At 32.0% G+C, this 13,218-nt stretch overlaps 1 protein-coding gene across 1 annotated transcript; it reads right to left on the bottom strand.

The window, feature by feature from the left end:
- Window positions 1–437: 437 nt before the first annotated feature.
- On the bottom strand, window positions 438–12,418 carry LOC111643670 (platelet-derived growth factor receptor alpha). Its single transcript, XM_089594779.1, has 9 exons — window positions 12,283–12,418; window positions 10,365–10,451; window positions 9,765–9,913; window positions 2,694–2,844; window positions 2,389–2,613; window positions 2,180–2,318; window positions 1,259–1,526; window positions 853–1,184; window positions 438–774 (listed from the first exon to the last, which is right to left on the bottom strand). The coding sequence occupies exons 1-9, from the start codon at window positions 12,416–12,418 to the stop codon at window positions 438–440; spliced, it is 1,824 nt and encodes a 607-aa protein (XP_089450905.1).
- Window positions 12,419–13,218: the final 800 nt, after the last annotated feature.

Below are 13,218 nucleotides of genomic sequence, written 5' to 3'. Positions count from 1 at the left end.
GTGAAAATTCACGAAATACCGTGGCGCGTACGACAAATTCTTGAAAAATCAATATTCTGATTTCAACGAAATTTGAAATATAAATGTAGATAGAGAAAATTGGATACTTTTGAATAAAACTATACTGCCCAAATTTTTATTTTAAACTTCTGTTTGTTATAAAATTGTTTATAAGTCTAGGAATAGTAGAACAAAATTGGAATTATAAAAATACAGTTTTTCTATAACTCTGCAAACTTTCTTTTAATAAGCGGCTAGTGACATTTTGTCTTAATTTAATGTAGTCTAAGAAATAAAATGTTAAAATTAACTGCAGATCAGAAACCATTTTTCTTGTAAGTGACATTCCACCTTATTAACAATATCATTTTAGTTTATTACAGTATTTTTATACAGTTTTTAAGAGTAACTCTTTGAAACATACATGTAAGATTTTGTCATAAACAGTTATCAAACTTCCTCGGTGTGTTGGCTAAAAGCCTGTCATTGTTGTTCAAACACAAGTATATAGGGTTTTCAACCTGTAGCAATCGATTTTCATAGTTCTGTTGAGGCAGGGCAAGTGCTACCTTATCTGGTAAAGACATATTTGTCGAATAATCATTTTCTTTTTTTAAGTCCACTTCCTTATTAATGTTCTCATACTCTTGGTACAGTTTCTCGAAGTGCACTCTCGTATTTTTATCTAAAAGCATACCAATACTTTTGGATAGTTTTGTGAATGACGGTCTTAAAGTTGGCTCGTCCTCCCAGCAGTTGAGCATGATATTGTAACTGAGAAATATATAAATAAAACATATTAATAATCTAAAAAATAAACTACTTACATAAAAGAGCTTTTTTTTCACTAACAGATATTTTGTTGCATATCTTGGTTGGCCCATCCTGTATCCGTTAATGAGTTTTTGATATACTACTGAGGCTTGCATGCCTGGGTATGGTGTCTCTGCAAGAGTAAAAAACTCCCAGATCACAATACCAAATGACCAAATGTCAGATTTAGTCGAAAATACTCCGTCCCTGAGGGATTCAATGGCCATCCACTTATACGGCAATTTTACATCGTGTAGCCTCGTATAATTGATGTCTTTGTACAATGTCTGGGCCAAACCAAAGTCACAAATCTTGACGATGTTATTTGTAGATAGCAAAACATTTCTGGCAGCCAAATCACAATGTAAGACCTGTACACGTAGAAACACCAGTTAAGTAATAGATAAAGTATGTACGAGTAGTAGTTTTGTATACATATTCTTACGTTTCTCCTCGATAGATATTCCATGCCATGAGCTACCTGATAAGCCCAAGAAAGGAGGTCATGGGAGCAGGTGCATTCAGCATTCCAGTTTTTATAATTGCCTTCGTAGTTAGAACGCCAACTTGGTTGTAAATCATCACAGTAAGAGGCACTACGGAACTCAATAGAATCGTCTGAGTTCTGAGCCTTGGTAAAGGGAAAGTTTGCATCACTGTTGCTGAATGCCGTTTTCAGATAACTGTATGATTCTGAATCCACGTTTTTTGCTCTAGTTATTAAAAAGAGTAAATACATATGTATGTAATTTATTCAAACATCATCTGTGTAGTAAAAAATCGTACAGTTCACAATTATCATTTTTCTTTGAGTATTTGATTTTTTAATAATTTACATTAACAAATAGCTTTAATCTACAATATTTACTAAAACAAAAATGAGTAGAGAAAGACGCACTTTAAAGTATATTAAAGTACAAAGAAATAAACAAAATATATTCGTCAGTGCCATATTTTTCTCACATAGTACAAAAAGTTTAATTTAATCAACTGTTTTCTATTTGTTAAAAATCCTAATTAAAACATTAAAAGACTTTAATAACGTCATCGCAGTGCTTGTATATAGCCACCCAAAAAAATTGATGAATTTTATCCAACCGACTTGAAATGTCATTTTTATAGGGCAAAGTCAAAATACGTATTAACGATGCTCAATCTTTAGAAAAATCTGAAACTGTTTTTTTCAAAACAAAATATAATACTGTTTTTACTTTCTTTGCATAACTACCATTGATCATGTATTTTATTGCATCATGATGGAAAAAATTGCGCATGTTTGACGACACAAAAATTGTGCCATCATGAGCCTGTAATTTTATTATGAATTCAAATTTTAATTGAAGGAATAAGAACATAAAGTAAGTACCTTGTGGATTTTTGTTTAATAGATGAATCAATATGACCTGTAGATAGATTAATTTGGTCTACGAAATTTCCTCTATGATTTCTCAAAAAGTCTTCCAGGTTTCCATAAGCACACGATTCGAGAATCACTAAAAATTCACCTACAAAATGAATTGCTTTTTATTTAAAAGTGTCAACTATTATTTTAAAAAATGCCATAAGAATTCCAACGTTTTGCAATGTTTTTTGTACAGGCACCGAGAAGATTTACGACGTTTAAATGTTTTCCCAGATTCATCATAATTTTAAGTTCTCTTACAAGAGCACGGATATAAACTGGTTCAGCATTTTCGTGAACCATTTTTACAGCCACACTCGTAACAGGCTCCGTGGCACATATGCCAAAAGCTTCTGCTTTTACTACAACCCCAAAAGCTCCACTTCCCAACTGTTCACCTGCAATCTCAAATATCACAATTTGTCCATTAAATTTGGTTATTATAGCTATTGCTACACGGTAAACTCATGTTTCATACCTAACTTTAATTTTTCTCTAGAAAATTCCCACTTTTTATCATATGGAAGATACTCGGCCTGCTCGTTGAATTTTAGTTCTGGATTAATTAAATCAACGGCTCCTTCTTTAAAATAAGCCAAACCAACTTTTGATAGCTGCTTCCTTATTATCTTTTTACAATTAATAAATTATTAATGATATTTCTAGAGATTTCATTAATTATTTAGAACTTTTAGTACCAAATGTAATCTTACCTTTTCATGTTGTACTTTTAGACAAAAGTATACAGAAAGTAAAATAAGAATTGTGATGAAACAAACTACCATTGTATGTTGAAGATAACGTTCTTTAACCTCTAAAATCATAATTTATCGTATATGAATATTATCCGTGGTAAAAGTTTCTATAATTTACTTAGAAAACTATTTCTCAACTTTAAAAAAATGAGCAGCTTTGGTGTTAAAGCAAGATAACACAATCGTATAGAAATGTCACGCTACTATTCTGAAGCTTTTAGAACATTCATTATAAACGAATTTACTGTTAAAAAATTGAGCTATAATCGAACAATTTATACTCTCTTTTATACTCGTTGTACGATATGAGATATAAGTATCCACTGTGTATAATAAGCCTTTACTAACTGGAAATATAAATTTAAAAAGACGAATGCGATGCTTAACAGTAAAATATTAATTACATTTTTATCAAAAAATATTTGATGCAAGGTCATAATTGAGCCATAAAGAATTGAAAACGGGAGACTTAAATGTTGAAAAATATCCGAAAATATAAAGAAAACTTTTTTAAGAACGATATCAATTTTTGACTTCGTTAATTAAATTGTTCATGAAAATTAAAGAAACAATTCTGGAAATGTGTAAGCTATTTACATAGTAGTAACTAGCAGCCCCCCGTCTCGGCTTTGCCTGAGACTTACTAAATAGAACACCGTAGTGTGTTGACATGTAATGTGAAACGTTTTCAGTTAGAAATTTTACATTTATTCCTGACACTTCTCAGAACAAAAATTTTTTCTTAAAAGCATAGTTGTTCGCAATCCATACAGTTTATTTGGTCGAATAGTAAGCTGTAAAAATTAAAAAAAATACAATTATGCTGAAATGTACCGTGGGTTCCTTATGCCATGAAATAATCATTGCCTATAAGGAATCATTAATTTGCAGCTTCTGTCGTATAATTTATGATAAGGGCTATTTTTTGAAGCTGTTCAGATTAAAAACTCCCAAAATATATGTATTAAAAAAAAATTTTTTTTTATTATCCCATAACTTTATTACCAGAGCAACAAAGTCCTAGAGCTTAATCTCTAAATTTTTTATTGCCATAAGAATACAAATATATTTTCTTCTTATTTAAAAATAAAAATTTAGATCTTTAAAAATTGGAGAGATTACTGTAAGAGTTCAATGAAAAGCTGATCTCTCACGTAATGGATTCTGTATTTGTCGATTTTGACGCTGCTGTTCTAACCTCGATAAATATTTCGCGTCAGTTTCTTGACGCCTAAAATTGTATTTATTAGATACATTTGAAGTTTTCCTTCCAATTCACCCTCTTACGGCTATTGGCATACTTACGACTTTTGTGACCCCTAAAGGCTTTCTGTCAACTTTGTTAAGTTCTAACATATTTGTTGGCAAGGTAGTTCAACGTCCAATGGCCCTAAAAAAGACCGGTGAGCTTCTTAAGCAAACTCTTTCTTGACTAAAGTTTACAGCAATTGTGACTGCCTGGATACCTTAGGGTGATCTTTTCTGGTTTGCTGTTGAAGGCCCAGACTGATCGGGAAAAAAATTACAAAGTCCGAAGCTTTGGGGCTAGTTATAGTGCTCTTTGCTAACGTATACTGATATAACGTCGAAGAAGTTGGTGTTTAAAGCACCTTTTTTTTAGCAGACTTAGTTGTTTTAATGATATAAGGTGGAGAGATTAGTAGAGATTGGTTCGTGATGCTTGCCCGTTGGAGACTCCCGTTGACTCAATTTTTTTTTTCCCTTAATAGGTGTTAGGTTCGCCCAGCGCAGACCTTGGAGAGGATCGGTGATTCCTGGTTAAATTCTTAGAGTCGAGAGGGCAATATATAGTCGTCGGTCACCGGGGCTTCCAGCCTTGCGACGAACAACTCTGCTCCTGACGTCTGCCAGTTAATGACTGACTTGGTTTAATAGAGGCCGGCTTTACATAGTCTTTTGTAGTTGACGAATCGTCTCCAGAAATCGAAGTAAAAATGTATTTGTTGGCAAAGTAGTCTCAACTTAGATGGCACTTAAAAGGACCGACGAGATTAATGGTTAAGTAGGGAACGTAAATGCTTACATTGGCCCTGAAAAGGGGCAGTGGTAAAATTTCCAGTCATTCCTTATTATTATTCTTGATAATGGAGAGCCAGCTGCGGGTAGCTTTACTCTTACCCTCGGAGTCTGATGTGGACGGAGACCGTACATGAGGGAGGTACGCCACCGATCAAAAAATATCTCGTCTTGTGGTTGTTTCCCGGATCACCAACCGCTCATCGTTAGTCGGGGAAATGTGGGGATGCCGTTGGGGACACGACCACTGAGAAGGAAGCCGTTATGGCTGCGCATGTCCCTCAGGGCTGTTTTTCCTGGCTCACATTTGGAGTATAAAATTCTCTGACGGCACCAGGCCAGATTGTGGTACGGCTATATAACTCTGAAGGGTTGGAGCAGGATATGCTCTGGCTAGACACGTCTCCTGGAACTCCACCGGAGACGTCATCGTTCGGAATAAATTTTTTATTGGTTGCACTCATCAATCCAGGAGGTTCAAGGTGATAGTAGACCTAGATTACTTGCCGATTGGAGAATAGCGTCGTCAGTAACCGGGGTACCCAGCTGCACGACGATTATCTACATTCTCGATTCAGTTTGATGAACTGCCGGTAGACAAAAATTTTGTGTGACGCTCCGGCGTATCATAACCATACTTATTCAATTCTGTTGTAGGTAGCTTCGATTTTATGTCTACGCCACCTAGTGGATCCTACTGAACTAAAGTGAAAAGCTGGCGTATTTTTGCGAAACTTTGAGCTTATTTGCTGCTATTGTTATTAAATTTTTCAAGATAAAAACCATACTAAAACCATCTAGGAAGTGTCAAGAATCGGTATGCAAAATTTCAGCAAAATCGGTTCAGTAGTTTTCGCGGTTATCGATTACAACGGTTTTAGCGACTTTGCTTCATATATTAGTAAGATAAGTAACTTATACTTTTCAAACTTGATACCTCAACAATTTGAGTGTTTCTATAATGTATAACTTGGATGTAAATAAGATATAAACTAACTTTAGTATCATTTTATAGGTTTTTCTAGTGCTGTCTTTAAATTGATTTGATACCCAACTATTTGCTAAGTATTCATTAAGAATAAATACATCTTTAATCAAATTTTCTTGAAGTGCTTAGATTTTTTGTTAATAAATATAAGTCAGTTTCAAAGTTTTATTAATCCAAAAGTTTTCGAGACCTTGTTTATGTCGTAAATGAATGATTATTGATACTGATTCTATAAAATACACATCCGGATATAATTTTTTTCGTAATATCTTAATGAAATATGAAGAAAAGTTGATAAAAGTAATATTTTTTTATTTTTGCAATGATTGTTTGCGTCCCAATTCTTTGGATACATTACTCTTTCATGCGCACGACACACATCTTTCAATTGAAAGGTGTAATTGTATTGTGTAAATGTAATAAGTATTTAAGGAACATTCTTTCACTGTGTAATTAGCTCTGTAGACCTTTTTTGCAGACTTAAAACCGCAGCCTTAGTACTTTTGCCCTTCTTAGTTGTGTAATTAGTAAAGCCAGAGAAAAAGTTTTTTTCCCCTGAACGAAGGGGTTAATGAAAACTTTCAGTAAGAATATAAGAAAAAAAAATATATCAGTGAAAGTTATTTTTATGGTCAATTGTATAATCATGTATGATAATTAAGAATTAGAAATTTAATGGTCTGCGAGTCCATAGAGGGCCTCCGTAATATTTCTAGACGTGCTCCTGTAGCCAATACAGCTTTTCGTACAAATAATTAAGCAACAATTAAACTTTTACTAAATCGTCTGAGACAGAATATCTTTATTGCTCAGGATTTAAAAATACAAGTAGATGATATTTTCAAGAAATACTAAAAGTAATAGATAAACAAGCTTTGCTCTTTAATACACATTATTAAGTATTGTAAAGTAATTTAATTCTAATTTTCTTCCGCAAGATTTAAAAAGCATTAGCTTTTTTCCGCCTTAAATTTTTTATGTAAAATGGTTTATGTTAGATTCAATTTTAAGAAGAAATTAAATATTAACTCGTATACAATACATTGTGACGAAATAATTTAGTATAAAAGGATTGTTTTATTTAAAATAAAGAATTTACAAATAAACACATGTTCTGATTTATTTACCTGTTACGTTGACTTTTCGATTTTTTTCTATTTTCCCGAATCGGTTTTCAGCACGACAGGAATAATTACCGCTATCATCTTCCACTGGATATCTTATAATTAATTCTTGATCATTTAATACAAGGCTCAATCGATCTTCCGAAAGATTTAAAAGTGTATCATCCTTGTACCATGTAATGCTCGGTCTTGGCGATCCTCCGACAAAACAAAATAAATGAATAATATTTTGAGCATCTGTTGTTAATACGATTGCACTGGTAGAATTCATATTATCTCTTATGAAATAAGGCTCCTTGCACACTGCAAAGATAAGCATAATTTAACTGTGAGTTATAATAAAATTTTCAAAAATTGTAATTTGATAATATAAAATAAAAATAGAAACAATGATAATAATTGTTTTTATTATTATTCAAATTTCAATCAATTTTACTGATATTATTTTTTAAAATATAATTTGTAAAGTTACGTATTTAGGTAACATTTAAAATTTAATTACATTTAAAATTGACATGGTAACTTATAATTTTGGTTGGCTTTGTATAAGACATTACACTGCAGTGATAGTCTTTCTCATCTGATTGACTTATGTTATAGATCACAAGTTTTTTACGAATAGTAAATTTAGTCTGCTTTGAAGTAACATGCACTTTTGCTGAAATCCAATTAAAATAGTATTAATTTTTTGGTCAAGCAGATTATTTTGCAGAAACTCAATTTTTCAAAGAGAAAGTGATTTGAAACTTACCAGAATTAGTTATCTCTTGAAAGTGGTCATCTAACCAAGTTACAGATAGATGGTCATGTTTAACAGCAGCACAGATAAGAGTAATATTTTCACCATTGTATGCTTCTTCTGGACCTATAATTCCGTAAGGCGCATCGTCGACTCCATCTGGAAAAAGAGATGTGAAAAAATAGTCTGAAAAATTTTCTTTGAAATAATAATAGACGTTAAAAAACCCTGCGAACCGGTAATTTGAATATTGTATTCCTCTGAGTCGCAATCATAGGCATAGCAAGCCTTGCAAATGATATTTCCAAACGATTTTATGTTTACTTTTAACTCGGAATACGTCCCATTCCTACTCTGTTTACCCTTAGAATGTGAGATTAGTTTTAAATTCAGATTAATTCTCTTTGTTTAATTTTTTCATGCACTCATACATAAGTATATATATATAAACAAAGCAAACCTCCATTTTTACTGTTTTACAATCATACATAGAATAAAACATAAAATAATCTGGGCACATTTCGTACAACCATGATATATTAGGTGCAGGATGGCCAGTGGCTTGACAAGCAAATGTTGCGGTTTTGTTAAAACTGTAAAGAGACTTGAGTTTTGCTTGATTAAATATAACACGAGGCTTTTCTGCAAACGCAAAAAAATTTGTTATTTATATAAAGAATGGGCTTCGTGAGTATTATGTTTCTCCATTAAAGGGGATGGCAGTAAGAATTTTAATAAAATTACCGTAAACTTTTACTGAAAAATTCAAGAGCTTTATTCCATTGGTATTGTTTGCTCGGAAAGTATAAATTCCCTCATCTTTCAACTGAACATTAGATATCATTAAATTACTCTCTGGATACTTCGGATACTGTCGTTTGGATTGAGGCAAACGGATATTTTTTCCAAAAACAATTTCGGTACCGTTTAATGTAAGCCTAAAAAATTTTATCTTTAATACTAAAAGTTTTCATGAATGATTGATTTTTGGAACACATTTATAACCGTATGAAAGTGCAACTATTACCACGAGATAGTTGGTGGTGGATAAGCATCAATGTTAACTGTAAGCAACACTACATGACCAACGCTCCAAGTTTTGTCTCTGTTATTAGATGTTAGGGAAATGTAAGAATTTTGATCTGTAACAAGAGATACGTTTAAAAAACTTAAGTTTTTGCTTCCATATTTATAAAAAATTTGAAAATTTAGTGATTCATAAAACTCACCGTGTACTTCTATAAATATGTTTGTACTACGATGTTCCTTAAACGAAGATCTTACTTGGCAAGTGTAATCACCCTTGTCCGCATAAGTAACATTTCGTATGATAAGTTTGGATGTTACGGAATCGACGTTATCATTTTCTGCCACTTGTATCCGGTCTAAAATTAATTTGGAGGACTAATCCTTATACTTACTAAATTGTTTTCAAAAGCATTTAAATATGGTATAATATACACACTCTTAACGACTGTATGAATGGCTGCAAGAATTGTGCATACACAAGTTAAAATTCTCTTACCGAATTTTGTGGAGTTTTCCAGGAGATAATGTTGGAACTTTCTACGTAGATTTGAACTGTACAGGTAATAGTCAATGAAGAGCCTACAAAAACTGTCTGCCGTCCTTCTATTTTTACAGTTGGTTTACTCATGCAACTGTCATAATAGCTTGCGGGAAATTTTATCGTCTTGGTAGCAATATCACCATCATAAGCTTTACAAGTTAAACTGGGAAATACTTCTTTAGGACTGTTAAAGCTTACATTCTGTAGAATGAAACCAATTTTAGGATCAAAAAACGCATTCCTGTTAATAATTTCCTGCAATTTCTGATGTATAGTATGTTATTACTATGAGAATTTTCTAAAAACACACAAGTTTAAAGAAAAAGTTAATTTTACAGCATCACTTGTTGTTAGAGTCACGTTGATTTCAGGCGAAGTCGTTCGGCATGGAACAATCGCAAAGTAAGGTAAACATGCTGCAGGTGGTATTGGTATTTCATGTAGTAGTTCACACCACTTTGGTTGGATGAAAGCACTTTTTTTAGCTGAGTGAAAATACACATAAAATACACTGAATTATCTTACATAAATTTAAGTAGCTATGCTAGTAAATTAAGTTGTATTTTTTACAATCTCAGTTAAAAATATGTTAATATCAAAATTCTTACATTTAACATAAATATACATCCAACTGATACTTGGGTCATTTGCATCCTTACTCATTTTGCGTGCGATTTTCTCATTTAAATTAGCGCAACCATACCAACCAGAGTCTCCAATGTGAGTTGACTCTATCAAAAACGTTTTATTTTTGCTCATTTCTTTTGGGTTAATGTCATAATTAGACAACTTTATCTATTGACAATATATATAAAATACTGGCATTTATTTAAGAAAAAAATACATTGCATTAAAATATTCTGTATACTAAATCTGTTCAACTTACACCCCATCGATAATAAGGATCTGGATAATAGAACTTTACATATTCATTACTTGTGCATTTGATTTCCAAAGCTTCTCCTTCGTTTATTTCCAACTCAGTGACGTTGGGATGAAGCTGGGGTTTATCACCATTGCAACCTACATGTACAAACATTGATAATTAGTATATTTTATCAATAAGAGGTAATGCAGATATAAATTCGAGTTATGAAAAATTAAATCACGTCAAAAAATTGTAATTATAAATTGTGACGTAAAAAAATTTGTTCAAGCTTCAGTGTATAGGGATACCCGTTTAAATGTATGTTCTGCTCGTTGTTGTACACTGCAACGTACTTCCACAGTGTTTAGGTACGCATACGTCAAAAATTGAGATCTCAAGTAAATTTACAGTTTTGGGTTTATATATCAGGAGCTCATGGCAAATTTTTGGACCCCGTTTTTAAAAAGTGTAAAAAAAAACTATTGTTAGAGCCAACTTCTTACAGTATGCAAACTGTTGAAAATGACGCAAATAAAATCCATCAGAAACTAATTTGCTATTTGTTTAAGTTGTTTATTTTCCATTTATTGGATTTTTATTACTCTAGTACTATTGTGTTTATAGTTTTTAAGATTACATCAAAGAATTTTTACCAACGCTTTTGCTTTTGCATACCTGTTCATGTATATTTATCTTCATATCTTTACATACCTACAAATATGTGTGTATCACATTACTAGAGATTTTTATACATAGTTATGAATTTATTTCATTACGTAATCTATTCACTAGAGATGTAGGTGGTTTAGGGGATAGGGAAAATGATCTAAGTGTCCACGGTAAGCATTTAGAGCAACTTGGTCTCGAAAGCTTGCAGTCGACGCTATCAACGTGTATACATATATACATATACTTGTTGAGTAATCTCGAAATTTTTCTGACCCGCAAAGTTCTTTAAGTTTTTTTTCTCATCTGTCAACTGCACACATTTTGGCACCTGAGTTTCACTTTTTTGACGCTGTGCTGGAGGCACTGCGTGCTACGCACCTAGCGGTTAGTAACGAAAGAAAAAAGTTCATCAATCAGGAATCTATAACTGTATGAAATTTGTAACCATGGATACAAAAACTTTTAGTCTACAATTAATGTATGGCCCAGGTGTCCCATAAAAAAATTCTTACTTACAAGTAAACCATATCAATTCGTAGACTTTTTCGTTATAAATTTTTTTACAAACTTCATTCACTACCACCACATATTAATATTACTAAACTTATGAAATGCTCATGAGTTATACTTATTATGTACAAAGTAACCATTCTGTGAGTTTTATTTCGTATGTAGTGTTCTAAGTAGCCTTATGTAATTTTTTAAAACTATTTTAGTTTCTCGTAACATTGAATCATTATAATGAAATACTAGGATATATTGACTTCAGAATAATCAATGCACTTCGTGGATGGATTTTGGAATATAAGATGCATTTCTGCTGAACTACGTGTTAGGTCCACGAATTCTGTTAACTGTATAAAATGAGCATATTCTTCATATTTGTTAACAGGACGTTTTGAATTATGATGCAAAAATTTTACCTTGTTGTGCAAGCTACCATTAGGAAAGTTATTGAACGGACTGCATAATGTAATACGTTTTGAATCACTTAAAGATTTTACCATTATAAAATGAATGTAGTTACATTGGTTAGGAGAACGGAATATTAGATCCGTTAATTTTTTTCTTAATAAAAACGTTAGAGCAAAGTCTTTTTTTAAATGTCGCTTAGTTACAATTATTAAAAAAATAAATGAATAACGCTTCTTTATTACATACAGACACTAAAGAAACTTAGGCACATCATAAACTGTTTAAATTCATTTTTACACAATAACAGTTAAATTAATAAGCATGAAAATATTTAAGATTTGCATCAGCTACAATAACGCAGGTAACTCGAAAGTTTATTAAGATTACTGTAAAAGTACTTACCTAAAAATAGGAAGATATTAAGGAACAGTGCCGACAAGTGAAGTGTCGAGAACAAGTCCAGCCATTTTTTAGAACTTTGTTTTACTCCCTGCAAGTTTCCTTTAACTTGCATATTAGAAATACTCATAATTCCCATGATTTAACGTGACAATCGCAAAATGATCGAATTTCCAAGCAATATGCTGGACAAACTATGAAAAGGCAAGAAGGTTAATATGCGTGAAAATGCACTAACTCTAAATGTGTAACCGTGAAGAAGCACAGATATCAAAATACAAATTAGTAATGAATTACAATAAGAATAATAGCAAGTTGTTACCACCTTGGGAGCCACTATTCTTGTGCTTTACGTGTAGCTATCGCTGCTATGCGCTTAGCAACAAGTTTTAATTACCCCCAGTTCGATAAGCTACGCATTTGTTAGACGTATTTTAATGACCAAGTCAAACTTTTAAATGCTTTACAAGTATTTCAGTAACATGGAAATTATCAAAAACTAATTTAACGTTTTATGGATGAAATGAAAGTACATTATGTTAATAGGAACCTTAATTTAAAGAATGGAGCATAACATAATTTACACTACTGACGGAGTTACTCGGTTGAAAACTAAAAGTAATCGTTAAACGCTTATCCTAACATGTTCAATAGTGAAAGCAGCTGCATTTTACATTTATAAAAAATATTATATTAGTGTTTGTTGTATTTGTCTTGTGTTAATAACGTCTTGGTAAAATAAACGTTTGAACAATAATAAAAGTTCAATAGACTAAGGTCTTCGGTAACTATGAGTATTAGCTTTATTGCACTTGAACAGTGCTACAATTGTATGGTAAATTAAAAAAAAAAAAAAATTTTGATAAAGGCAGATTTTACGCGGCTATATTAGCAATATCATTCACCTCAAAATTTTAAGCCCTAATTTACATCAATCTA

Source organism: Copidosoma floridanum, unplaced genomic scaffold (genome assembly GCF_036245765.1).
Source record: "Copidosoma floridanum isolate Cflo_tuat_1 unplaced genomic scaffold, Cflo_Japanese_pri ptg000021l, whole genome shotgun sequence".
NCBI classification, from domain to species: Eukaryota; Metazoa; Arthropoda; class Insecta; order Hymenoptera; family Encyrtidae; genus Copidosoma; species Copidosoma floridanum.
This window is presented reverse-complemented; position numbering and strand designations above follow the sequence as displayed.